This window comes from Cyanistes caeruleus, chromosome 37, assembly GCF_971803275.1.
Source record: "Cyanistes caeruleus chromosome 37, bCyaCae1.hap1.1, whole genome shotgun sequence".
Lineage (NCBI taxonomy): Eukaryota > Metazoa > Chordata > Aves > Passeriformes > Paridae > Cyanistes > Cyanistes caeruleus.
The window spans coordinates 1,587,645-1,615,231 of NC_141738.1; the positions used below are offsets into that span (position 1 = coordinate 1,587,645).

Consider the following 27,587-nt stretch of genomic DNA (forward strand, 5'->3'; position numbering starts at 1 on the left):
GCGCGACGGCGCCAAGATGGCGTCGGGGAGGAGCCGGAAGCGGAAATTGGGTTGGGGGCGGGGTTTATTGGGTTGGGGGCGGGGTTTATGGGGAGGGGGCGGGGTTTATGGGGAGGGGGCGGGGTTTTACAGGGGGGTCTCGGGGATCTTCTCGTCGTCCGGGGGGCAATCGATGAAATCGGCGATCATCGTGCTGGCCTCGTCGCGTTCTTCGTCTTCCTCGTCCTGGAAAAGGGGGATTAGTGATTAATAATTAATTAGTAATTGATGTTAATTAATGATTAATAAATGGAGACCCCGGCCTGGAAATTTTGGGTTCAAAAATGTTAAAATTTCCACCAAAAAAAATCCAAATTTCAACCCCCCAGGGTCCCAAAAATTCCCGAAAAATTCAAAATTCCCTCCCAGGATTCCCAAAAATTCCCGAAAAATTCGAAATTCCCTCCCAGGATTCCCAAAAATTCCTGAAAAATTCAAATTTCAACCCCCAGGGTCCCAAAAATTCCCGAAAAATTCGAAATTCCCTCCCAGGATTCCAAAAAATTCCCGAAAAATTCAGAATTCACCCCCAGGATTCCCAAAAATTCCCAAATCCCCCCCAAAAATCCCCAAATTCCCTCCCAGGACCCTCAAAAAATTCCCCCAAAAAATTCAAAATTCCCCCAAAAAATTCCCCAAAAATTCGAAATTCACCCCCAAGACCCCCAAAAATTCCCCAAAAACCTCAAAATTCCCCCAAAATTTCCCCAAAAATTCAAAATTCACCCCAAAAAATTCAAAATTCCCCCAAAAAATTCCAAAAAAATTCAAAATTCACCCCCAAGACCCCCAAAAATTCCCAAAAAATTCAAAATTCCCCCAAAAATTCCCCAAAAATTCGAAATTCACCCCCAAGACCCCCCAAAATTCCCCAATTTCCCCAAGTCCCCCCCGATTTCCCGCCCCTCCCCCCCCTTTACCTGCTCCCCTCCCGGGGGGGGCTCGGGGGGCTCCTCCTGCAGCGGTGGGGGAGGGGCGGGGGGGGAGGGGCAGGGGCTGGGTCCCCTCGCTGGGGGGGGAGGGGATTGAGAGGGGGGTGGGGGAGGGGACGGAGGGGGCGGGGCCTCCGGCTCGGGCTGAGGGTGGGGGAGGGGCTGGGCGGGGCTGGGGGGGTGGGGGAGGGGCGGTTCCGCTTCCACTTCCGGGTGGGGGAGGGGGGGCGGCGGGGGAGGGGCGGTTTCCTCCACTTCCATGAGGAGCAGCGCCCCTCCCCCACCCTGCTCCGCCGGCCCCTCCCCCGCCCCGCCTTCCTCTTCCTCCTCCTCCTCCTCCGACAGCCCCTCCCCCTCAAACTCCTCCTCTTCCTCCTCAAACTCCTCCTCCTCCTCCTCCTCCTCCTCGAACTCCTCCTCTTCCTCTTCCTCCTCGAAGAACTCCTCCTCTTCCTCCTCCTCCTCCTCCTCCCCGAACTCCTCCTCTTCCTCCTCCTCCTCTTCCTCTTCCTCCTCTTCCTCCTCCTCCTCGCTGCTGTTGATGTTGATCACCGCCGGCCCCTCCCCCGCCTCCCCCTCCCCCACCTCCCCCCCGCCGTTCTCCTCCGCCCCTCCCCCGTTCTCCCCTCCCCCCCTGCCGCCGCCGTTTTCCCCCTCCCGCTCCTCCTCCTCCTCCTCCTCCTCCTCCTCCTCCCCTCCCCCACCCTCCGCCGCCGCCGCCGCCGCGGGGGGGGTGGGGGGCGGGGGAGGGGGCGGGGGAGGCGGAGGAGGCGGCGGCGGGGGCGGGGCGCTCTGAACCGGAAGTGGCTGGGGGGTCAAACCCGGAACCGGAAGTTGGGGCGCCGGAACCGGAAGTGAGGCCGGCGGAACCGGAAGTGAGGCCGGCGGGACCGGAAGCGGCGGGGGAAGGGCGGCCTTCTTGGGGACGATCACCACGGAGTCGTCGGAGTCGCTCTCCAGGGAAATCTCCACGTCCGACGCCTCCTCGCGCTCGTAGTGCACGAAAACCGGGCGGCGCGGCCGCGCCCCTCCCCCGCCCGCCGGCGGGGCCCCGCCCCCCGCCGGCTCCGAGGGCACCGGGAGGGGCGGGGGAGGGGAGGGTTTGAAGGAAGGGAGGGGTGGGGGAGGGGTGGAGGGGGGTGGGGGAGGGGAGGGGGTGGGGGGAGGGGCGCCCCAGGCCCGGCTGAGGGCGGTGCAGGTGAGGAGGAGCTCGGAGCAGAGAGAGGAGACCTGGGGGGGGGAGGGGAGGGAGTTAGAGGGGATTTGGGGGGGGATTTGGGGGGTCCTGGAGGGGATTTGGGGGGTCCTGGGGGGGATTTGGGGGGTCCTGAGGGGTCCCAGGGAGGATTTGGGGGGTCCTGGGGAGGATTTGGGGGGTCCTGATGGGATTTGGGGGGAATCTGGGGGGTCTTGGGGGGGATTTGGGGGTCCTGGAGGGGATTTGGGGGGGCTTGGAGGGTCCTGGGGGGTCCTGGAGGGGATTTGGGGGGTTGTGAGGGGGATTTGGGGGGTCGTGAGGGGGATTTGGGGGGTCCTGGGGGGTCCCAGGGAGGATTTGGGGAGTCCTGATGGGATTTGAGAAGAGTTTGGGGGGTCCTGGGGGGGATTTGGGGGGGTCCTGGGGGGGATTTGGGGGGTCCTGAGGGGTCCCAGGGAGGATTTGGGGGGTCCTGGGGGGGATCTGGGGTGCCCTGGATGGGATTTGGGGAGAATTAGGGGGTTCCTGGGGGGATTTGGGGGGGATTTGGGGGGTCCTGGAAGGGATTTGGGGGGTCTTGGAGGGTCCTGATGGGATTTGGAGAGGATTTGGGGGGGTCCCAGGGAGGATTTGGGGGGTCCTGGAGGAAATTTGGGGAGGATTTGGGGGATCCTGATGGGATTTGGGGGGGCCTGGGGGGTTTGGGGGTTCCTGAGGGGGATTTGGGGGGTCCTGGGGGGATTTGGGGGGGATTTGGGGGGTCCTGGAAGGGGGACATAACCTGACCATAATTTGGGGGCACGTCCGGGACAATTCCAGGAGATTTTTGGGATAAATTTGGGATAAATTTGGGATAAATTTGGGATAAATTTGGGATAAATTTGGGCTATTTTTGGGATATTTCAGGGATATTTTCAGGATAAATTTGGGATAAATTTGGGATAAATTTGGGCTATTTTTGGGCTATTTTTGGGATAAATTTGGGATATTTTTGGGATAAATTTGGGATAAATTTGGGACATTTTTGGGATAAATTTGGGATAAATTTGGGATAAATTTGGGACATTTTTGGGCTATTTTTGGGATAAATTTGGGATAAATTTGGGATAAATTTGGGACATTTTTGGGATAAATTTGGGATACTTTTGGGATAAATTTGGGATATTTTTGGGATAAATTTGGGATAAATTCGGGATAAATTTGGGATAAATTTAGGATAAATTTGGGATAAATTTGCGATATTTTTGGAATATTTTTGGGATATTTTTGGGATAAATCTGGGATATTTTTGGGATAAATTTGGGATAAATTTGGGATATTTTTGGGATATTTCAGGGACATTTTCAGGATATTCCAGGGATATTTTTGGGATAAATTTGGAATAAATTTGGTATAAATTTAGGATAAATTTGGGATATTTTTGGGATATTCCAGGGATATTTTCGGGATAAATCTGGGGTATTTTGGGGGTGTTTTTGGGGGGTCTCACCTGCACGTCGGGGTCCCTCATCCCCTGCCCGAAGGCCCTGAGGGCGCAGGGCAGCGGCGGCGCCGCCCCGGGGGGGGCCCCGAGCAGCAGAGCCTGCAGGACCCCGTAGAGCCCCCCCCGACAGCGGCCGCTGGCAAAGGGGGACCCCAAAAACGGGGAGGGGACCCCCGAAAGCTGGGGGGGTCCCTGGGGAGCGGGGGGACCCTGGGGAGGGGGCTCGGGGCACTGGGGGAGGCGAAGGGCCAAGGGGAGCAGCAGCTCCTGGAGGCGCTGGAGGGGCGAGAAAGGGTTAAAAATGGGCGGGAAAGGGTTAAAAATGGGCAGGAAAGGGTTAAAAATGGGGAAAAAAGGGTTAAAAATGGATGGGGAAGGGTTAAAAATGGGAAAAAAGGGTTAAAAATGGGCAGGAAAGGGTTAAAAATGGGGAAAAAAGGGTTAAAAATGGGGGGAAAGGGTTAAAAATGGGGGGAAAGGGTTAAAAATGGGGGGGAAAGGGTTAAAAATGGGGGAAAAGGGTTAAAAATGGGCGGGAAAGGGTTAAAAATGGGGAATTTTGGGGGAATTTTGGGAATTTTTCAGGGAATTTTGGGAATTTGGGGGGATTTGAGGGAAATTTGGGGAATTTTGGGGATTTTTGGGGAATTTTGGGGGAATTTCGGGGGCATTTGGTTGAATTTGGGGGGATTTGGAAAATTTTGGGGGGAATTTTGGGGAAATTTTGGGGGGATTTGGGGGGATTTGGGGTAAAGAATAAAAAAAGGAATTGGAAGAAAAAGGAATTAAAAAACTGGAAAAAGTCAGATTGTAAACGACCAAAAATCTCCCGAAATCCCCAAAAACCCCCAAAATTCCCCCCAAAAATCCCCAAAACTTCCCCAAATCCCCCAAAATTCCCCAAAGTCCCCAAAAATTCCCAAAATCCCCCCAAAAAATCCCCAAAAATCCTCTCCACACCCCCCAAAAATTCCCAAAAAATCCCCAAAAATCCCTTCCACACCACCCAAAAATTCCCCCAAATTCCCCAAATTCTCAAATATTCCCAAATATTCCCCCAAAAATTCCCAAAAATCCCCTCCAGACCCCCCAAAAATTCCCAAAAAATTCCCAAAATCCCCCAAAATTCCCCAAAATCCCCTCCAGACCGTCCAGAATTCCCAAAAAATCCCCCCCAAACCACCCAAAAATCTCCCAAAACCCCCCAAAATCGCCCCAAAAAAATCCCCAAAATCCCCTCCAGACCCCCCAAAAATTCCCCAAAAATTCCCAAAATTCCCAGAATTCCCAAAAATCCCCCCCAAATTCCCAAAAATCCCCAAAATCCCCCAAAAATCCCCAAAATCCCCTCCAGACCCCCCAAAAATTCCCAAAAAATTCCCAAAAAATTCCCAAAAATTCCCCAAAATTCCCAAATATTCCCCCAAAAAATCCCCAAAATCCTCTCCAGACCCCCCAAAAATTCCCCAAAAATTCCCCAAATCCCCTCCACACGCCCCAAAAATTCCCAAAAACTCCCCCAAATTCTCAAATATTCCCAAATATTCCCCCAAAAATCCCCAAAATCCCCTCCAGACCCCCCAAAAATTCCCGAAAATTCAAAAAAAATTCCCAAAAAATTCCCCAAAAATTCCCCAAAAAATTCCCCAAAAAATCCCCTCCAGACCCCCTGAAAATTCCCAAAAAATTCCCAAAAAATTCCCAAAAATTCCCCATAAATTCCCAAAATCCCCCCAAAAAATCCCCCAAAATCCTCTCCAGACCCCCCAAAAATTCCCAAAAATTCCCAAAATTCCCCAAAATTCCCAAATATTCCCCCAAAAAATCCCCAAAATCCTCTCCAGACCCCCCAAAAAATCCCCAAAAAATCCCCAAAAATTCCCCAAAATCCTCTCCAGACCCCCCAAAAATTCCCAAAAAATTCCCAGAAGTCCCAAAAATCCCCCCCAAACCACCCAAAAACCCAAAAAATCCCCCCAAAAATCCCCAAAATCCCCCCAAAAAATCCCCAAAATCCCCTCCAGACCCCCCAAAAATTCCCAAAAAATTCCCCAAAATTCCAAAATAATCCCAAAATTCCCAAAAACCCCCAAAAATCCCCCCCAAAAATCCCCAAAATCTCCTCCAGGCCCCCCAAAAAAATCCCCAAAATCCTCTCCAGACCCCCTAAAAATTCCCAAAAATTCCCAAAAATTCCCAAAAAATTCCCAAAATTCCCAAAAACCCCGAAAACCCCCCCCCAAAAATCCCCCAAATCCCCAAAAAATCCCCAAAATCCTCTCCAGACCCCCCAAAAATTCCCCAAAAATTCCCAAAAAATCCCCAAAAATTCCCAAAAATTCCCCAAAAATTCCCCAAAATTCCCAAAATTCCCAAAATTCCCCAAATTCCCCAAATCCCGGGAATTCTCACCCGATGCGTCTCCTCCTTGATGAGGGGTCCCCCCGTGAGGAGAATCCTGCGAAGGGCTGGGGGTGGGGGAGGGGAAATCCCAAAAAATTGGGGGAGGGGTCTGGAATTTGGGGACCCCTCCCCCCATCCCTGAGCCCGCCCGGGAAAAATTTGGGGAATTTTGGGAATTTTGGGGATTTTTAGGAATTTTAGGGAATTTTGGGGGAATTTTGGTCAATTTTTGGGGGAATTTTTGGAAAATTTTGGGGAATTTTGGGAGGATTTGGGGAATTTTGAAGAATTTTGGGGGTCCTGGGGAGGATTTTTGGGAATTTTGGGGAATTTTTAGGGAATTTTTGGGAATTTTGGGGGAATTTTGGGAGGATTTGATGAATTTGGAGGATTTTGAAGAATTTTAGGGAGGATTTTTGGGAATTTTGGGGGTCCTGGGAAAGATTTTGGGGAATTTTAGGGAATTTTGGGGAAGATTTGGGGGAATTTGGGGTTCCCCAGCCCAATTTTGGGTCAATTTTTGGGATTTTCGGGGGTCCCCAGGCGGTTTTTGTGTTGATTTTGGGGGTTTTTGGGGTATTTTGTGTTGATTTTGGAGGTTTTTGGGGTATTTTGGGGTGATTTTGGAGATTTTTGGGGTATTTTGTGTTGATTTTGGGGATTTTTGGGGTATTTTGGGTCGATTTCTGGCGTTTTCGGGGGTCCCCAGGCGGTTTTTGTGTTGATTTTGGAGGTTTTTGGGGTATTTTGGGTTGATTTTGGGGGTTTTTGGGGTATTTTGGGTCGATTTTTGGGGTTTTCGGAGGTCCCCAGGTGGTTTTTGGGTTGATTTGGGGGTTTTTGGGGTATTTTGTGTTGATTTTGGGGATTTTTGGGGTATTTTGGGTCGATTTCTGGCGTTTTCGGGGGTCCCCAGGCGGTTTTTGTGTTGATTTTGGAGGTTTTTGGGGTATTTTGGGTTGATTTTGGGGGTTTTTGGGGTATTTTGGGTCGATTTTTGGGGTTTTCGGAGGTCCCCAGGTGGTTTTTGGGTTGATTTGGGGGTTTTTGGGGTATTTTGGGTTGATTTTGGGGGTTTTTGGGGTATTTGGGGTCGATTTTGGGGGTTTTTGGGGTATTTTGTGTCGATTTCTGGGGTTTTCGGGGGTCCCCAGGCGGTTTTTGTGTTGATTTTGGAGATTTTTGGGGTATTTTGGGTTGATTTTGGGGGTTTTTGGGGTATTTTGGGTCGATTTTTGGGGTTTTCGGGGGTCCCCAGGTGGTTTTTGGGTTGATTTGGGGGTTTTTGGGGTATTTTGGGTTGATTTTGGGGGTTTTTGGGGTATTTTGGGTCGATTTTTGGGGTTTTCGGAGGTCCCCAGGTGGTTTTTGGGTTGATTTGGGGGTTTTTGGGGTATTTTGGGTTGATTTTGGGGGTTTTTGGGGTATTTGGGGTCGATTTTGGGGTTTTTTGGGGTATTTTGTGTCGATTTCTGGGGTTTTCGAGGGTCCCCAGGCGGTTTTTGTGTTGATTTTGGAGGTTTTTGGGGTATTTTGGGTTGATTTTGGGGGTTTTTGGGGTATTTTATGTCAATTTTGGGGGTTTTTGGGGTATTTTGTGTCGATTTCTGGGGTTTTCGGGGGTCCCCAGGCGGTTTTTGGGGTGATTTGGGGCGTTTTCGGGGGTCCCCAGGCGGTTTTTGGGGTGATTTTGGGGGTTTTTGGGGTATTTTGTGTCGATTTCTGGAGTTTTCGGGGGTCCCCAGGCGGTTTTTGGGGTGATTTTGGCCGTTTTCGGGGCCCTACCTGCCAGGGCGGCGGCGCAGGTGTCGCTGTTGGCCGCGGGTTCCCCTTTGCGGTGCAGGGGGAGCCCCTCGGGACCCTCCCCCAATTTGGGCCTTTTGGGGGCGCTGGGTTTGGGCTCCGCCCGCAGCTGCCAAAAAAAACGGGGTCAGGGGGGGATTTGGGGGGGATTTGAGGGAAATTTGAGGGATTTTGGGGGGTTTGGGGTCCCAGGGGGGGATTTGGGGGGGATTTGAGGGATTTTGGGGGGTCAGGGGTGGATTTTGGGGGGAATTTGGGGGATTTTGGGGTCCCAGAGGGAGATTTGGGGGGAATTTGGGGGATTTGGGGGGGATCTGGGGGATTCTGGGGAGTCTGGGGGGGATTTGGGGAGATTTTGGAGGAATTTGGGGTCCCAGGGAGGGATTTGGAGGGAATTTGGGGGATTTTGGGGTCCCAGGACAGATTTGGGGGGGATTTGAGGGGGATTTGGGGGATTTTGGGGGGTCAGGGGTGGATTTGGGGTCCCAGGGGGGAATTTGGGGGAAATTTGGGAGGAATTTGGGGTCCCAGGGGGGGATTTGGGGAGGTTTTGGAGGAATTTGGGTCCCAGGGGGGGATTTGAGTGGAATTTTGAGGATTTGGGGAAATTTGGGGGGGATTTTTGGGTCCAGGGAGGGATTTTGGGGTCCCAGGGGGGATTCCAGTGAGATTTTTTGGATTCCACTGGAATTTTTTGGATTCCAATGAAATCTTTTGGGATTCCAGTGGGAATTTTTGAGATTCCAACGAGATTTTTTTTGGATTCCAACGAGATTTTTCCAGTTTCCAGCAGGAATTTTTGGGATTCCAGTGGGATTTTTTTTATTCCAACGAGATTTTTTGGGATTCCAACAAGATTTTTTCAGTTTCCATCAGAAATTTTTGGATTCCAGCCGGAATTTTTTGGATTCCAACGAGATTTTTTGGGATTCCAACGAGATTTTCTGTTTCCAGCAGGATTTTTCCGATTCCAGCCGGAATTTTCCCCCTTCCGACCGTTTTTTTTTGCCCCTCCCGGGTCTCATTTGGTTCTGCAGGAGCCTGGGAAGGTTTTGGGGTGAAAAAAGGGAGTTTTTGGCTCACCTTGGCCCCCTCGGAGGGGGGGGAGATGTCGCTGATCAGGTGAGCCAGGAGAGCCTCGCTGGCGCTGCCGGGACCCTGCAGGATCCCCGAGGCCGCGCCGGCCACCTGCACCCACAGCTCCAGCACCTGGTACAGGCGGCACCGCAGAGCCCTGGGGACCCCAAAAACGGGATCAGGGACCCCAAAAACCCCCAAAACCCCAGAAATTCACCCCAAAAACCACCCTGGGAACCCCAAAAATCAACTCGGGGACCCCAAAAATGGGATCAGGGACCCCAAAAACCCCAAAAACCACCCCTGAAAAGCCCAAAAAACCTCAAAATTCACCCCAAAAACTCCAGCCCTGCACCCACAGCTCCAGCACCGGGTACAGGCGGCACCGCAGAGCCCTGGGGACCCCAAAAATCAACTCGGGGACCCCAAAAATGAGATCAGGGACCCCAAAAACCCCCAAAAACCACCCCTGAAAACCCCAAAAACCTCAAAATTCACCCCAAAAAACTCAAAATTCACCCCAAAAAACTCAAAATTCACCCCAAAAACCTCAAAATTCACCCCAAAAATCACCCTGAAAACCCCAAAAATCAACTCGGGGACCCCAAAAAACCCTAAAAACCAACCTGAAAACCCCAAAAACCTCAAAATTCCACCCAAAACCACCCTGGGAACCCCAAAAATCCTCCCCAAATCCAATTTCTTTTCCCAATTTTGGGGGTTTTTTCCTCATTTTTTGCTTTTATATTTTTTTCAGGTTTTTTTCCCCATTTTTCAATTTTTTTCCCTCATTTTTCCCCATTTTTCCCCAATTTTTCTCCATTTTTTCCCCATTTTTCCCCAATTTTTCCCATTTTTTCCCAATTTTGGGATTTTTTTCTCCCATTTTCTCCCATTTTTTCCCCTTTCCCCCCCATTTTTTTCCCATTTTTCCCAATTTCGGGGGTTTTTTTTCCCAATTTTTATCACTTCTCTCCCAATTTTTCCCCATTTTTCCCAATTTTGGGATTTTTTCTCCCATTTTTTTCCCGTTTTTCCCAATTTTGGGGTTTTTTTCCCCATTTTTCCCCATTTTTCCCCGTTTTTTCCCATTTTCCCGTGGATTTTCCCCGTTTTTCCTGAATTTTGGGGTTTTTTTCCCATTTTTTCCCATTTCCCCCCCATTTTTTCCCCATTTTTCCCAATTTTTATCATTTTCCCCCCATTTTTTCCCGTTTTCCCGTGGATTTTCCCCGTTTTTCCTGAATTCTGGGGATTTTTCCCCATTTTTCACCCATTTTTTCCCATTTTTTCCCGTTTTCCCGTGGATTCTCCCCGTTTTTCCTGAATTTTGGGGATTTTTTCTCCCATTTTTTCCCCATTTTTCCCATTTTTTATCATTTTCCCCCCGTTTTTTCCCGTTTTCCCGTGGATTCTCCCCATTTTTCCCAATTTTGGGGTTTTTTTCCCCATTTTTTCCCCATTTTTCCCCCGTTTTTTCCCGTTTTCCCGTGGATTCTCCCCATTTTTCCTGAATTTTGGGGGGTTTTTTCTCCCAATTTTTATCACTTTTCTCCCATTTTTTTCCCGTTTTTCCCAATTTTGGGGTTTTATTTCCCATTTTTCCCCATTTTTTCCCGATTTCCCATGGATTTTCCCCATTTTTCCTGAATTTTGGGGATTTTTTCTCCCAATTTTTATCATTTTTCTCCCATTTTTTCCCATTTCTCCCCCATTTTTTCCCCTTTTTTCCCAATTTTGGGGATTTTTTCCCAATTTTTATCATTTTCCCCCCGTTTTTTCCCGTTTTCCCGTGGATTTTCCCCGTTTTTCCTGAATTTTGGGGGTTTTTTTCCCCATTTTTTTCCCGTTTTTTTCCCAATTTTGAGGTTTTTTTCCCCATTTTTATCATTTTTCTCCCATTTTTTTCCCGTTTTTTCCCGAATTTTGGGGATTTTTTCCCAATTTTTATCATTTTTTTCCCGTTTTTTCCCGTTTTCCCGTGGATTTTCCCCGTTTTTCCCGAATTTTGGGGTTTTTTTCCCCATTTTTCCCCGTTTTTCCCCGTTTTTTCCCGTTTTCCCGTGGATTTTCCCCATTTTTCCCAATTTTGGGGGTTTTTTTCCCCATTTTTTATCATTTTTTCCCCGTTTTTTCCCAGTTTTGGTGTTTTTCCCCATTTTTCCCCATTTTCCCCCCATTTTTTTCCCATTTTCCCGTGGATTTTCCCCGTTTTTCCCGAATTTTGGGGTTTTTTTTCCCATTTTTCCCCGTTTTTTCCCGTTTTCCCGTGGATTTTCCCCGTTTTTCCTGAATTTTGGGGATTTTTTCTCCCATTTTTTCCCCATTTTTCCCATTTTTTATCATTTTCCCCCCGTTTTTTCCCGTTTTCCCGTGGATTCTCCCCATTTTTCCCAATTTTGGGGTTTTTTTCCCCATTTTTTCCCCATTTTTCCCCATTTTTCCCCATTTTTCCCCATTTTTTCCCGTTTTCCCGTGGATTTTCCCCGTTTTTCCTGAATTTTGGGGATTTTTTCTCCCATTTTTTTCCCGTTTTCCCCAATTTTGGGTTTTTTTTTCCCATTTTTTCCCCGTTTTTTCCCGTTTCTTCCCGTTTTTTCCCGTTTTCCCGTGGATTTTCCCCGTTTTTCCCAATTTTGAGGTTTTTTTCCCCATTTTTCCCGTTTTTTCCCGTTTTCCCGTGGATTCTCCCCGTTTTTCCTGAATTTTGGGGGGTTTTTTCTCCCAATTTTTATCATTTTTCTCCCATTTTTTCCCCGTTTTTTCCCGAATTCTGGGGATTTTTCCCCATTTTTTATCATTTTCCCCCCGTTTTTTCCCGTTTTCCCGTGGATTCTCCCCGTTTTTCCCAGTTTTGAGGTTTTTTTTCCCGTTTTTCCCGTTTTCCCGTGGATTCTCCCCGTTTTTCCCAGTTTTGAGGTTTTTTTTCCCGTTTTTCCCGTTTTCCCGTGGATTTTCCCCGTTTTTTCCCGAATTCTGGGGATTTTTCCCCATTTTTTCCCATTTTTCCCCGTTTTTTCCCGTTTTCCCGTGGATTCTCCCCGTTTTTTCCCGAATTTTGGGGGTTTTTTTCTCCATTTTTTATCATTTTTTCCCCGTTTTTTCCCAGTTTTGAGGTTTTTTTCCCCATTTTTTCTCATTTTCCCCGTTTTTTCCCGTTTTCCCGTGGATTCTCCCCGTTTTTCCGCACCCGAAGGGTCTCTCCTGCCCGGGGGGGGGATCCCGGCAGCCGCTCCAGGAGCTCAGAACCTGCGGGAAGAGACGGCCCAGGAGGGACCCCCAGCGCACCAGGCGGGCTCCGCACCTGCAGTTCCAGAAAATTCCAGCGGAATTCCGGAAAATTCCGGCGAAATTCCCGAAATTCCAGCGAAATTCCCAAAAAAATCCGCCCGGAAATGACCAAAATCCGCCCAAAATTCACCCAAAATTCACCCAAATCTCAAAATTCCACCCCAAAATCTCCCCCAGGAGGAACCAGAGGGGCTCCAAACCTGGAATTCCGGAAAATTCCAGCGGAATTCCCAAAATTCCATCGGAATTCCCGAAATTCCGGCGAAATTCCCCAAAAAAATCCGCCCGGGAATGACCAAAATCCGCCCAAAATTCACCCAAAATCCCCAAATTCCACCCCAAAATCTCCCCCCAGATGAGCCTCAAACCTGGAATTCCCCAAATTCCATCGGAATTCTGGAAAATTCCATCGGAATTCCGGAAAATTCCCGAAATTCCAGCGAAATTCCCCAAAAAATCCGCCCGGAAATGACCAAAATCCACCCAAAATTCACCCAATTCCCTCCCAGTCCCTCCCAGTTTATCCCAGTTTAACCCAGTATAAACCAGTCCCTCCCAGTAACTCCCAGTTTGTTCCGAGTCCATCCCAGTGACCCCCAGTCCATCCCAGTATAAACCAGTATAACCAGTATAAACCAGTTTAAACCAGTATGAACCAGTTTGACTCACGCCAGCACCAGCGCTCCCAGCACGTCCCAGTGACCCCAAATCCCATCCCAGTCCATCCCAGTCCAAACCAGTCCCATTCCCAGTCCATTCCCAGTCCCTCCCAGTCCATCCCAGTCCCATTCCCGGTCCCTCCCAGTATAAACCAGTATAAACCAGTATAAACCAGTATGAACCAGTTTGACTCACGCCAGCACCAGCACTCCCAGCACGTCCCAGTGACCCCAAATCCCCTCCCAGTCCAAACCAGTTTAACCCAGTCCATCCCAGTCCCTCCCAGTTCATCCCAGTCCCATTCCCAGTATAAACCAGTATGAACCAGTTGGACTCACGCCAGCACCAGCGCTCCCAGCACGTCCAGGGTGTCCAGGTGCACCTGGGGCAGGAGCAGCCCCCGCAGGGGCCCCTCCCCAAACCAGCCCTGAAAACCAGTTCAGACCAGTATAAACCAGTATAAACCAGTATGGACCAGTATAAACCAGTTCGGACCAGTTCGGACCAGTATAAACCAGTATGGACCAGTGTAAACCAGTATAAACCAGTATAGACCAGTATAAACCAGTATAAACCAGTATGGACCAGTATAAACCAGTATAAACCAGTATAAACCAGTTTAGACCAGTTCAGACCAGTTTGGGGCACAAGAAACTGGAATAAACCGGTTTGGAATGGGGATTAAACCAGTTTAAACTAGAATAAATTGGTTTAAACTGGAATAAACCGGTTTGGAATGGGGATAAACTCATTTAAACTGGGATAAACCAGTTTGGAATGGGGATAAACTGGTTTAAACTGGGATAAACCGGTTTAGATTAGGGATAAACTGGTTTAAACTGGAATAAACCGGTTTGGAATGGGGATAAACTGGTTTAAACTGGAACAAACCGGTTTGGAGTGGGGATAAACTGGTTTAAACTGGAACAAACCGGTTTAGATTAGGGATAAACTGGTTTAAACTGGAATAAACCGGTTTGGAATGGGGATAAACTGGTTTAAACTGGGATAAACTGGTTTGAGTGGATATAAACTGGTTTAAACTGGAACAAACCGGTTTGAACGGGAATAAACTGGTTTAAACTGGGATAAACTGGTTTGTAATGGGGATAAACCGGTTTAAACTGGGACAAACTGGTTTGTAATGGGGATAAACTGGGTTTGGAGGGATTTTGGGGCTGATTTTGGGGCTGAATTTTGGGGATATTGGGGTTAATTTTGGGTGGTTTTGGGGTGGTTTTGGGGTGGTTTTGGTGAGAATTTTGGGGTGAATTTGATGGATTTTTGGGGTGTTTTTTGGGTGTTTTGGGGTGTTTTTGGTGTTGTTTTTGGGGTGTTTTTGTTATTTTTGGGGTGTTTTTGGGGTGTTTTTGGGGTGTTTTTGGGGTGTTTTTGTTATTTTTGGGGTGTTTTTGGTGTTGTTTTTGGGGTGTTTTTGGGATGTTTTTTGAGTTATTTTTGGGGTATTTTTGTTGTTATTTTAGGTGTGTTTTTGGGGTATTTTTTGGGTGTTTTTTGGATGTTTTGGGGTGTTTTGGGCAGTTTTTGGGTGTTTTGGGGTATTCTTGGGGTGATTTTGGGATGTTTTGGGTTATTTTTGGGCTGTTTTTGGGGTATTTTTTGAGTTATTTTTGGGGTATTTTTGGGCTGTTTTTGGGGTGTCTTGGGGTGTTTTGGGGTGTTTTTGGGGTGTTTTGTGTTGTTTTTGGGGTGTTTTCGGGTGTTTTTGGGTGTTTTTTTGGTGTTTTTGGGTGTTTTGGGCAGTTTTTGGGTGATTTTGGGCAGTTTTGGGGTGATTTTGGGGTGTTTTGGGCTGTTTTTGGGTGATTTTGGGGTGTTTTTGGGGTGTTTTTGGGGTGTTTTTGGGTGTTTTGGGGTGTTTTTGGGGTGTTTTTGGGTGTTTTGGGGTGTTTTTGGGTGTTTTTTTGGTGTTTTTGGGTGTTTTTGGGTGTTTTTGGGGTGTTTTTGGGTGTTTTTGGGTGTTTTTTTGGTGTTTTTGGGCTGTTTTTGGGCTGTTTTGGGGTGATTTTGGGCAGTTTTGGGGTGTTTTTGGGTGTTTTTGGGGTGTTTTGGGGTGACTCACCAGGTTCTTGCTGGTGATGTTGAGGGCGCGGCAAACGAAATCCAGAATGTCCTGAACTGGGACGGTGACCGGGGCCACGAAATCCTTACTGGGAGAGACTGGGACGTCACTGGGAGGGACTGGGGGGGAACTGGGAGGGACTGGGATGGACTGGGATGGACTGGGAATGGATTGGGATGGACTGGGATGGACTGGGAGGGACTGGGAGGGGATTTGGGGTGACCGGGGCCACGAAATCCTTACTGGGAGAGACTGGAGTGTCACTGGGAGGGACTGGGGGGGAACTGGGAGGGGATTTGGGGTCACTGGGAGCAACTGGGATGGACTGGGATGGACTGGGAATGGATTGGGAGGGGATTTGGGGTCACTGGGAGGGACTGGGAGGGGATTTGGGGTCACTGGGAGGGACTGGGAGGGGATTTGGGGTCACTGGGGGGGACTGGGAATGGACTGGGATGGACTGGGATGGACTGGGAGGGGATTTGGGGTGACCGGGGCCACGAAATCCTTACTGGGAGAGACTGGGACGTCACTGGGGGGGACTGGGAGAGACTGGGATGGACTGGGATGGACTGGGAGGGGATTTGGGGTCACTGGGAGGGACTGGGAGGGACTGGGGGAACTGGGGGGAACTGGGAGGGGATTTGGGGTCACTGGGAGAGACTGGGAGGGACTGGGAGAGACTGGGGGGAACTGGGAGGGATTGGGAGGGGATTTGGGGTCACTGGGAGGGACTGGGATGTCACTGGGAGGGAACTGGGATGGACTGGGATGGACTGGGATGGACTGGGAGAGACTGGAGCGTCACTGGGAGGGACTGGGATGGACTGGGACGGACTGGGATGGACTGGGATAGACTGGGATGGACTGGGATGGACTGGGAGGGACTGGGAGGGACTGGGAGAGACTGGGAGGGGTTTGAGAGATCCCAGGATGGATTTTGGGGTGAATTTGGGGGATTTTGGGGTGGATTTTGGGGATTTTGGGGTGGATTTCGGGGTGAATTCGGGGGATTTTGGGGATTTTGGAAGTTTGGGGGTTCTGGGATGGATTTTGGGGTGAATTTGGGGGATTTTGGGGTGAATTTGGGGGATTTTGGGGTGGATTTTGAGGTGAATTTCGGGGATTTTGGGGTGAATTCGGGGGATTTTGGGGATTTTGGATATTTGATGATTCTGGGATGGATTTTGGGGTGAATTTGGGGGATTTTGGGGTGGATTTGGGGGATTTTGGGGTGGATTTTGGGGTGAATTCGGGGGATTTGGGGGATTTTGGATATTTGGTGATTCTGGGATGGATTTTGGGGTGAATTTGGGGGATTTTGGTACCTGAGGAGGAGCCTGAGGACGCGGCAGAGCCCCGAAAATCGCGAGTGCAGGGTCAGGACCCCCCCAGGGTGGGAATTTTGGGGTGAATTCGGGGGATTTGGGGGATTTTGGAAGTTTGATGATTCTGGGATGGATTTTGGGGTGAATTTGGGGGATTTTGGGGTGGATTTTGGGGTGAATTCGGGGGATTTGGGGGATTTTGGAAGTTTGGGGGTTCTGGGATGGATTTTGGGGTGAATTTGGGGGATTTTGGGGTGGATTTGGGGGATTTTGGGGTGAATTTCGGGGATTTTGGGGTGAATTTGGGGTGAATTCGGGGGATTTGGGGGATTTTGGATATTTGATGATTCTGGGATGGATTTTGGGGTGATTTTGGGGGATTTTGGGGTGAATTTGGGGGATTTTGGGGTGAATTTCAGGGATTTTGGGGTGAATTTGGGGGATTTTGGGGTGAATTTCGGGGATTTTGGGGTGGATTTTGGGGTGAATTCAGGGGGATTTTGGGGTGAATTTTGGGGATTTTGGGGTGAATTTGGGGGATTTTGGGGTGAATTTGGGGGATTTTGGGGTGGATTTCGGGGATTTTGGGGTGGATTTCGGGGATTTTGGGGTGGATTTTGGGGTGAATTCGGGGGATTTGGGGGATTTTGGATATTTGATGATTCTGGGATGGATTTTGGGGTGAATTTGGGGGATTTTGGTACCTGAGGAGGAGCCTGAGGACGCGGCAGAGCCCCGAAAATGGCGAGTGCAGGGTCAGGACCCCCCCAGGGTGGGAATTTTGGGGTGAATTCGGGGGATTTGGGGGATTTTGGATATTTGATGATTCTGGGATGGATTTTGGGGTGAATTTTGGGGATTTTGGGGTGAATTTGGGGGATTTTGGTACCTGAGGAGGAGCCTGAGGACGCGGCAGAGCCCCGAAAATCGCGAGTGCAGGGTCAGGACCCCCCCGGCGTCGCCGTCCTGGGCCGGGGGCAGCAGCAGCTCCACCCCTGGACCCTCGTAGGGGAGGGGGTCTGAGACCCAAAAACATCAAAATTCACCCCAAAAACTTCCAATCTTTACAACAGCAGCAAAAAGGAACGGAAATGAAACAAATCCCACCCGGAATGGGCAAAAAAGCTGCTCAAAATCAGCCCAAAATCGGCTCAAATCTCACCCAAAACCATCTTGAATCAGCCAAAATCAGCCAAAATCCCCCAAAATCCTCCCAAATCATCCCAAAATTCCCCAAAATCATCCCAAAATCCTCTTTAACAACCCCAAAATCAGCCCAAATCAGCCCAAAATCCCCCAAAATCATCCCAAAATCCCCCAAAATCATCCCAAAATCATCCAAAACTCTCTTTAATAACCCCAAACCAGCACAAATCCATCCCTAAATCAGCCAAAATCAACCCAAATCATCCCAAAATTCCCCAAAATCATCCCAAAATCCCCCAAAATCATCCCAAAATTTCCCAAAATCATCCCAAAATCTCCCAAAATCTCCCAAAATCATCCCAAAATCATCCCAAATTCTCTTTAATAACCCCAAACCAGCACAAATCCATCCCTAAATCCTCCAAAATCATCCCAAATCATCCCAAAATCATCCCAAAATCCCCCAAAATCCTCCCAAAATTCCCCCAAATCATCCCAAAACCCCCCAAAATCAGCCCCAAATTATCCCAAAATCATCCCAAAATTCTCCTAAAAATCAAAAAAAAATTAGAAATAAATCAGAGAAAAATAAAAAAAAAATCCCCCCAAAATAAAAGAATTTCCCCAAAAAATAAAAAAAAAAAATCCCCAAAAAATCCCAAAAAAATCCCAAAAATCCCTTTAACAGCCCCAAATCCATCCCAGATTTTGGGGAGATCCCTCACCTGTCTCACAGCCCTCGAAGAGGCTCCCCAGGATCCCGTGGAGCGTGGCCAGCACCCCCAAAAACCCCCCCAAAAATCGCCTAAAAATAAAAAAAAAATCCTAAAAAAATCCTAAAAAAATCCTAAAAAAATCCTAAAAAAATAAAAAAAAAAATCCAAAAAAAATTCTGAAAAAAATCTGAAAAAAATCTGAAAAAATTTTGAAAAAAATCCAAAAAAACCCCAAAAAACTCCAAAAAAAATCCCAAAAAAATCCCAAAAAAAATCCCAAAAATCCCTTTAACAGCCCCAAATCCATCCCAGATTTTGGGGAGATCCCTCACCTGTCTCACAGCCCTCGAAGAGGCTCCCCAGGATCCCGTGGAGCGTGGCCAGCACCCCCAAAAACCCCAAAAACCCCCCAAAAATCCCCCCAAAAATCACCTAAAATTAAAAAAAAAATCCTAAAAAAATCCAAAAAAAATTCTAAAAAAATAAAAAAAAATCCAAAAAAAATCCGAAAAAAATCCGAAAAAAATCCCCGAAAAATCAAAAAAAAATCCTAAAAAAATCCAAAAAAATCCAAAAAAAATCCCAAAAAAATCCCAAAAATCCCTTTAACAGCCCCAAAACGATCCCAAATTTTGGGGAGATCCCTCACCTGTCTCACAGCCCTCGAAGAGGCTCCCCAGGAGCCCCAAAATCCCCAAAAAATCACCCCAAAAATCCCTGAAAAATCAAAAAAAAATCCCAAAAAAAATCTGAAAAAAAATCCCAAAAAAATCCCAAAAAAATCCCAAAAATCCCTTTTACAGCCCCAAAACGATCCCAAATTTTGGTGAGATTCCTCACCTGTCTCACAGCCCTCGAAGAGGCTCCCCAGGATCCCGTGGAGCGTGGCCAGCACCCCCAAAAACCCCAAAAACCCCCCAAAAATCCCCCCAAAAATCGCCTAAAAATAAAAAAAAAATCCTAAAAAAATCCAAAAAAAATTCTAAAAAAATAAAAAAAAAATCCAAAAAAAATCTGAAAAAAATCTGAAAAAAACCCCCCAAAAATCCAAAAAAAATCCAAAAAAAATTCCAGAAAAATAAAAAAAAAATCAAAAAAAAATCCAAAAAAAATCTGAAAAAAATCTGAAGAAAATCCAAAAAAAATCCGAAAAAAATCCGAAAAAAATCCAGAAAAATAAAAAAAAAATCCAAAAAAAATCCAAAAAAAATCCCAAAAAAATCCAAAAAAATCCCAAAAATCCCTTTAACAGCCCCAAAACGATCCCAAATTTTGGGGAGATCCCTCACCTGTCTCACAGCCCTCGAAGAGGCTCCCCAGGATCCCGTGGAGCGTGGCCAGCACCCCCAAAAACCCCAAAAACCCCCCAAAAAATCGCCTAAAAATAAAAAAAAAAATCCTAAAAAAATCCTAAAAAAATCCTAAAAAAATAAAAAAAAAAATCCAAAAAAAAATCTGAAAAAAATCTGAAAAAAACCCCAAAAAAATCCAAAAAAAATCCAAAAAAAATTCCAGAAAAATAAAAAAAAATCAAAAAAAAATCCAAAAAAAATCAAAAAAAAATCAAAAAAAATCCCAAAAAAATCCTAAAAAAATCCCAAAAATCCCTTTAACAGCCCCAAATCCATCCCAGATTTTGGGGAGATTCCTCACCTGTCTCACAGCCCTCGAAGAGGCTGCCCAGGATCCCGTGGAACGTGGCCAGCACCCCCAAAAACCCCCCAAAAATCCCCCCAAAAATCGCCTAAAAATCAAAAAAAAATCCTAAAAAAATCCTAAAAAAATCCTAAAAAAATCCTAAAAAAATAAATAAAAATAAAAAAAAAATCTGAAAAAAACCCCCCAAAAAATCCAAAAAAAATCAAAAAAAAATCCAGAAAAATAAAAAAAAAATAAAAAAAAAATCCAAAAAAAATCCTAAAAAAATCCAAAAAAATCCAAAAAAAAATCCCAAAAATCCCTTTTACAGCCCCAAAACGATCCCAGATTTTGGGGTGACCCCTCACCTGTCTCACAGCCCTCGAAGAGGCTCCCCAGGATCCCGTGGAGCGTGGCCAGCACCCCCTGCAGCTGCTGGTGCCAGCACTCCGTGTGCCGCAGCCCCTGCGAGAAACCGCGGCCCAGCCCCGGCAGCAGCGCGTAGCACTCGCAGGCCAGCTGGAAACGGGGAGAAAACGGGGGGAAAACGGTGAAAAACGGGGTCAGGGACACCGGAAATGGGTTCAGGACCCCTAAAAACCCCCAGAACGGCACCAAAATCCACCAGAATGGCCCCAAAATCCACTAAAATGGACCCAAAATCCACTTAAATGGACCCAAAATCCATCAGAATTGACCCAAAATCCACCAGAATTGACCCCAAAACACCAGAATTGACCCAAAATCCACTTAAATGGCCCCAAAATCCACCAGAATTGACCCCAAAACACCAGAATTGACCCAAAATCCACTTAAATGGCCCCAAAATCTACTTAAATGGACCCAAAATCCATCAGAATTGACCCCAGAACACCAAAATTGACCCAAAATCCACCAGAATTGACCCAAAATCCACTAAAATGGACCCAAAATCCACCAGAATTGACCCAAAACCACCAAAATTGACCCAAAATCCATCAGAATTGACCCAAAATCCACCAGAATTGACCCCAAAACACCAGAATTGACCCAAAATCCACCAGAATTGACCCAAAATCCACTAAAATGGACCCAAAATCCATCAGAATTGACCCCAGAACACCAAAATTGACCCAAAATCCACCAGAATTGACCCAAAATCCACCAGAATTGACCCAAAATCCACCAGAATTGACCCAAAATCCACTTAAATGGACCCAAAATCCATCAGAATTGACCCCAGAACACCAAAATTGACCCAAAATCCACCAGAATTCACCCAAAATCCACCAGAATTGACCCAAAATCCACTAAAATGGACCCAAAATCCACCAGAATTGACCCAAAATCCACTAAAATGGACCCAAAATCCATCAGAATTGACCCAAAATCCATCAGAATTGACCCAAAATCCACTAAAATGGACCCAAAATCCACCAGAATTGACCCAAAATCCACAAATTAATGAAAAAACACCAAAATGGACCCAAAATCCACCAAACTGCCCCAAAATTGTGACAGAAGCAGCACGTGGGGCCCTGAAATGAATTAAAAATAGGGAAAAATGGGAAAAAATGGGGAAAAATGAGGAAAAATGGGATCAAGGATATCAAAAATGGATCCAGGACTCCCCAAAATCCCAAAAAATCGCCCAAAAAATCCCAAAATACCCCAAAAAACCCCAAATTTCCCCCCAAAACCCCAAATTTCCCCCAAAAAACCCCAAATTTCCCCCAAAAAACCCCAAATCTTCCCCAAAAAACTCCAAATCTTCCCCAAAAAACCCCAAATCTTCCCCAAAAAACCCCAAATCTTCCCCAAAAAATGTTCCAGGAAAGCCCCAAAATCCCAAATTCCCCCACAAAAATCCCAAATCCGCCCGAAATCCCCCCAAAAATCGGCACCTGCTGCAGCCGCGGGCTCTCGCTATCGATGCGCGCCAGGAAATGCGCCGCCAGCTTCCCCTGAGAAATTGGGGAGGGTTTGGGGGGTCCCAGGCTCGAGACCCCTCCCCAAATTGCACCCAAATTTGGGGAGGGGGATCTGGGGAAACTCCAGAATTGGGGAGGGGGGTCAGGAGAACCCAGAAATTTGGGGAGGGGGCTCGGGAAAAGCCCAAAGTTGAGAATTTGGCTCGGGGAACCTCTGAAAGTTGGGGAGGGGGCTAAAAGACAGCCCCAGAATTTGGAGAGGGGGCTCAAGGGAAGCCCCAGAATTTGGGGAGGGGGATCTGGGGAAACTCCAGAATTGGGGAGGGGGCTCAGGGGAACCTCAAAATTTGGGGAGGGGGCTCGGGAAAAGCCCAAAGTTGAGAATTTGGCTCGGGGAACCTCTGGAATTTGGGGAGGGGGCTCAAAGGGGAGCCCCAGAATTTGGGGAGGGGGCTCAAGGGAAACTCAGAATTTGGGGAGGGGGATCTGGGGAAACTCCAGAATTGGGGAGGGGGGTCAGGAGAACCCAGAAATTTGGGGAGGGGGCTCGGGAAAAGCCCAAAGTTGAGAATTTGGCTCGGGGAGCCCCTGAAATTTGGGGAGGGGGCTCAAAGGGGAGCCCCAGAATTTGGGGAGGGGGCTCAGGGAGAGCCCAGAAATTTGGGGAGGGGGATCTGGGGAAACTCCAGAATTGGGGAGGGGGGTCAGGAGAACCCAGAAATTTGGGGAGGGGGCTCAGGAAAAGCCCAAAGTTGAGAATTTGGCTCGGGGAGCCTCTGGAATTTGGGGAGGGGGCTCAAAGACAGCCCCATAATTTGGGGAGGGGGCTCGAGGGAAGCTCAGAATTTGGGGAGGGGGATCTGGGGAAACTCCAGAATTGGGGAGGGGGCTCAGGGGAACCTCAAAATTTGGGGAGGGGGCTCGGGAAAATCCCAAAGTTGAGAATTTGGCTCGGGGAACCTCTGGAATTTGGGGAGGGGGCTCAAAGGGGAGCCCCAGAATTTGGGGAGGGGGCTCAAGGGAAGCTCAGAATTTGGGGAGGGGGATCTGGGGAAACTCCAGAATTGGGGAGGGGGGTCAGGAGAACCCAGAAATTTGGGGAGGGGGCTCAGGAAGAGCCCAAAGTTGAGAATTTGGCTCGGGGAACCCCTGAAATTTGGGGAGGGGGCTCAAAGGGGAGCCCCAGAATTTGGGGAGGGGGCTCAAGGGAAACTCAGAATTTGGGGAGGGGGATCTGGGGAAACTCCAGAATTGGGGAGGGGGGTCAGGAGAACCCAGAAATTTGGGGAGGGGGCTCAGGAAAATCCCAAAGTTGAGAATTTGGCTCGGGGAACCCCTGAAATTTGGGGAGGGGGCCGAAAGGGGAGCCCCAGAATTTGGGGAGGGGGCTCAGGGAGAGCCCAGAAATTTGGGGAGGGGGATCTGGGGAGACTCCAGAATTGGGGAGGGGGGTCAGGAGAACCCAGAAATTTGGGGAGGGGGCTCAGGAAGAGCCCAAAGTTGAGAATTTGGCTCGGGGAACCCCTGAAATTTGGGGAGGGGGCTCGAAGGGGAGCCCCAGAATTTGGGGAGGGGGCTCAAGGGAAGCTCAGAATTTGGGGAGGGGGATCTGGGGAGACTCCAGAATTGGGGAGGGGGCTCAGGGGAACCTCAAAATTTGGTGAAGGGTCTCTGGGGACCCCCCGAAATAATTTGGGGAGGGGTCTCACCCTCATGGAGCCGCAGGCGCCGGGGTAGAAGGAGAGGCAGGACTTGATCCCCTCCAGGGTGGAGACTTCGCACTGAGGAGAAGAAAGGGTTGAGACCCCTCCCCAAATTCCCAGAGACCCCTCCCCAAATTCCCAGAGACCCCTCCCCAAATTCCCCAAAGACCCCTCCCCAAATTCCCAAAAATTCCCCAAAAATTCCCGCTAAACGAGGCCAAAAACGCCCAATTTGGGGGGGAAATCCATCGAGACCCCTCCCCAAATTCCCAGAGACCCCTCCCCAAATTCCCCCCGAAGCCCCCAGACCCATTTGAGCCCCCAGACCCATTTCAACCCCTTTTTAACCCTTTCTCTTCCCATCCTAACCGATTTTATCCACGCTTTTTTCCCATTTTTTCCCATTTTAACCCCATTTTTTCCACACTTTACCCCCCTCCCCACCCCCCCCGAAGCCCCCAGACCCATTTCAGCCCCCAGACCCATTTCAACCCCTTTTTAACCCTTTCTCTTCCCATCCTAACCCATTTTATCCACGCTTTTTTCCCATTTTTCCCCATTTTAACCCCATTTTTTCCACACTTTACCCCCCACCCCACCCCCCCCGAAGCCCCCAGACCCATTTCAGCCCCCAGACCCATTTCAACCCCTTTTTAACCCTTCCTTTCTCCATCCTAACCTCATTCTTTTCCACTTTAACCAGATTTTAACCCAGTTTCTTCCATTTTTTTCCAATTCTAACCCCGTTTTTTCCATGTTTTACCTCAAACCCCTCCCCCCCCGAAGCCCCCAGACCCATTTCAGCCCCCAGACCCATTTCAACCCCTTTTTAACCCTTTCTCTTCCCATCCTAACCCATTTTATCCATGCTTTTTTCCCATTTTTTCCCATTTTAACCCCGTTTTTTCCACACTTTACCCCCCTCCCCACCCCCCCCGAAGCCCCCAGACCCATTTCAGCCCCCAGACCCATTTCAACCCCTTTTTAACCCTTCCTTTCTCCATCCTAACCTCATTCTTTTCCACTTTAACCAGATTTTAACCCAGTTTCTTCCATTTTTTTCCAATTCTAACCCCGTTTTTTCCACGTTTTACCCCAAACCCCTCCCCCCCCGAAGCCCCCAGACCCATTTGAGCCCCCAGACCCATTTCACCTCGGGCCTGAGGGCCAGCAGGGAGGTGAGGATCCCCGGGATGTGGTTGGTGCCGATGTCCCGAGCCAGCTCCGGCAGCTGAGCCGAGAACCGCAGCAGCTCCCGCAGCACCGAGACCCCCAGAGACACCGTGGGAGGGGGGTCCTGGGACTGGGGGGACCCCAAAGTTCATCAGGACCCCTCCCCAAATTGGAGACCCCCACCCAAAATTGTCCCGATGGAAATAGACCCAAAAAACCCCCAAAAATGGGGGAAAATCGGCCAAAAATGAAACACCCAAAGAGCCTCAGGTGTCCCCAGGTGTGTCTGTGACCCGGCCCAGGTGTCCCCAGGTGTCCCCAGGTGTCTCAGGTGTCCCCAGGTGTGTCTGTGACCCCGCCCAGGTGTCCCCAGGTGTCCCCAGGTGTCTTGAGGTAACCCCATGACCCCCCAGATGACCCCAGATGTCCCCAGGTGTGTCCCCATGACCCCTCAGGTGTCCCCAGGTGTGTCTTAGGTGTCCCCAGGTGTCCCCAGGTGTGTCTCAGGTGTCCCCAGGTGTGTCCCAGGTGTCCCCAGGTGTGTCTCAGGTGTCCCCAGGTGTGTCTCAGGTGTCTCCAGGTGTCCCCAGGTGTGTCCCAGGTGTCCCCAGGTGTGTCTCAGGTGTCTCCAGGTGTCCCCAGGTGTGTCCCAGGTGTCCCCAGGTGTGTCCCAGGTGTCCCCAGGTGTCCCCAGGTGTGTCCCCATGACCCCTCAGGTGTCCCCAGGTGTGACTCAGGTGTCCCCAGGTGTCCCCAGGCGTGTCTCAGGTGTCCCCAGGTGCCCTCACCTGGAGCAGGTGCTGCAGGAGGCGGAGCCAGCCCAGGCAGTGCTGCTGGAAGGCCTCGGTCGGGCTCTCGCTCACCAGCAGGGACAGCAGGCACAGCCCCTCGAACCTGCCACGCCATTGGCTGAGCTGGGACACACCCCCTCCCACACCGGGACACCCCATTGGCTGAGCTGGGACACGCCCACACAGCCGGGACACGCCCCCGCCCACACCGGGACACCCCACTGGCTGAGCCGGGACACGCCCCCCCCCCAAGCAGGCACAGCCCCTCGAACCTGGCTCGCCATTGGCTGAGCTGGGACACGCCCACACAGCCGGGACACGCCCCCTCCCACACCAGGACACCCCATTGGCTGAGCCGGGACATGCCCCCCCAAGCAGGCACAGCCCCTCGAACCTGGCACGCCATTGGCTGAGCTGGGACACGCCATTGGCTGGGCTGGGACACGCCCCCACCCCATTGGCTGCTAGATGGAACTCCAAACCCCACCCCCCTTTCCCTTATAAGGATATCCTGTGGCAGGGCGCGGCTCAGATCTGGACCCTGATTGGCTGGGATGAAGCCCCACCCACCCTAATTAATTATGGAAACAACACCCACCCTAATAAATAATGCAAAGCCCCACCCACCCTAATTAATTACACAAACAACACCCACTCTAATTAATTATGCAGAGCCCCACCCACTTTAATTAATTATACAAATTACACCTACTCTAATTAATCATGCGCAGCCCCACCCACCCCAATTAATTATGCAAACAACACATACCCTAATTAATTATGCAAAGCCCCACCCGCAATAAACAAGACAATTGGAGAAGCTCAATAAGCCCCGCCCCCTCCTCCTGATTGGCTCCTTCACATCCAGAGGACAATTCTGACTGGCTACAGCCCTGCCACGCCCCCCACACCACATTCACATTGGCCGGTGCTCAGCCCCGCCCACCCCACGGGAAGAACCAATGAGGCGGTGGCAGGGGATGGCCCCGGGCTGTGATTGGCCGGCGGAGCTGTCACTCACCGCGTCTTCATGGAGCTCAGGCGGGCGCTGGTGACGCCGAGGAGACCCCCGAGAGCGGCCTGGGGAGGTCAAAGGTCACCGAGGGGTCACTCAGGGGTCAGGGGTCACCCAGGGGGTCACCCAGGGGTCAAAGGTTACTCAGGGGTCACCGAGGAGTCACTCAGTGGTCACTCAAAGGTCACGGGTCACTCAGAGGTCACTCAGGGGTCACCCAACACTCCTGAAGGGTCACTGAGAGGTCAAAGGTCAGGTGGGCGTGACCAGAAGTCACGTGTGACCTGGGGGCGGGGCCTCAGATCTGGGGGAATTCCCGTGTTTTGGGGTCCTGACCCCTGAGGGAATTCCTGATATTCAGGACAAATCCCGGTTTTCGGGAAGGATCCGAATCCCTGAGAGAATTCCCGATTTTTGGGAAGGATCCCCATCCCTCAGGGGATCCCGTTTTTAAGGAAAAATCCCGATTTTTGAGGAGAATCCCAGATCCCTGAGGGAATCCCGATTTTCAGGAAAAATCCCAATTCTCGGGACGGATCCCAATTTCTGAGGAGAATCCCGAACCCTGAGGGGAACCCGATTTTCGGGAAGGATCCCAACCCCTGAGGAGATTCCAAATTTTCGGGAAAGATCCCGATCCCTGAGGGGATCCGGATTTTCAGGAGAGATCCCGATTCCTGAGGGAATTCTCGATTTTCAGGACAGATCCCGATTTTTGGGAAGGATCCCGATTTTTTAGGAGAACCCCCACGCCTGAGAGGATCCCGATTTTCAGGACAGATCCCGATTCCTGAGGGAATTCCCGATTTTCATGAAAGACCACGACCCCTGAGGGAGTTCCCGCCCTTTTGCCCTCACGACCCCTGAGGGAAACCCCGTTTTTTCCCGCCGCTCCCTGAGGATGAAGGGGGGGGGGGGAACTCGCTCTCCCTCAGGCGGAGCCGCCATTTCTGAGGGGAACGTTCCCCCGATCCCGCCTTTACCTGAGTCCCGGCGCTGTCGCGGAGGCCTCGGACGATCCCCGGGATCGCGCGGCGGTGCGGGGGCAGCGCCGAGAGCGCCGAGAGCGCCTCGAGCAGCGGCGCGGCCGGAGGGGCCCGCGGAGCCGCCACCGCCGCCATCGCTGCTTCTCCCCCGGCGCGCACCGCTGACGTCACAGCGCGGGAAAAAACGGGGCGGGGTCTGCGTGAGGGGGAGT

General features: G+C 49.8%; 1 protein-coding gene and 1 long non-coding RNA gene across 2 annotated transcripts in view; one reads left to right on the forward strand and one right to left on the reverse strand.

Moving 5' to 3' along the window:
- The window catches only part of LOC147647492 (uncharacterized), a 164,284-nt gene extending 139,358 nt beyond the window's left edge, over window positions 1–24,926 (forward strand). Inside the window, exon 3 of the long non-coding RNA XR_015281549.1 lies at window positions 24,886–24,926. This is a non-coding gene — a long non-coding RNA (uncharacterized LOC147647492). The remainder of the gene's footprint in view (window positions 1–24,885) is intronic.
- LOC147647497 (proline-, glutamic acid- and leucine-rich protein 1-like) lies at window positions 47–27,549 on the reverse strand. Its single transcript, XM_086871750.1, has 17 exons — window positions 27,373–27,549; window positions 26,396–26,454; window positions 25,372–25,477; window positions 24,564–24,713; window positions 23,417–23,488; window positions 21,681–21,740; window positions 20,166–20,316; window positions 17,187–17,316; window positions 14,970–15,057; window positions 13,225–13,313; window positions 12,126–12,239; window positions 8,942–9,092; window positions 7,841–7,967; window positions 6,065–6,120; window positions 3,659–3,928; window positions 960–2,201; window positions 47–225 (listed from the first exon to the last, which is right to left on the reverse strand). The coding sequence occupies exons 1-17, from the start codon at window positions 27,508–27,510 to the stop codon at window positions 127–129; spliced, it is 3,102 nt and encodes a 1,033-aa protein (XP_086727876.1). The 5' UTR covers window positions 27,511–27,549; the 3' UTR covers window positions 47–126.
- Between the last annotated feature and the right edge of the window lie 38 nt (window positions 27,550–27,587).

Coding starts and splice junctions, on each gene's coding strand:
- LOC147647497 (XM_086871750.1), bottom strand. CDS start 27,510: ATGGCGGCGGTGGCGGCTCCGCGGGCCCCTCCGGCCGCGCCGCTGCTC. Junction 21,741..23,416: donor GCGCCTGCGGCTCCATGAGG/GTGAGACCCCTC, acceptor CCAATTTCTCAG/GGGAAGCTGGCGGCGCATTT. Junction 226..959: donor CCCCCCCGGGAGGGGAGCAG/GTAAAGGGGGGG, acceptor CCCCTTTTCCAG/GACGAGGAAGACGAAGAACG.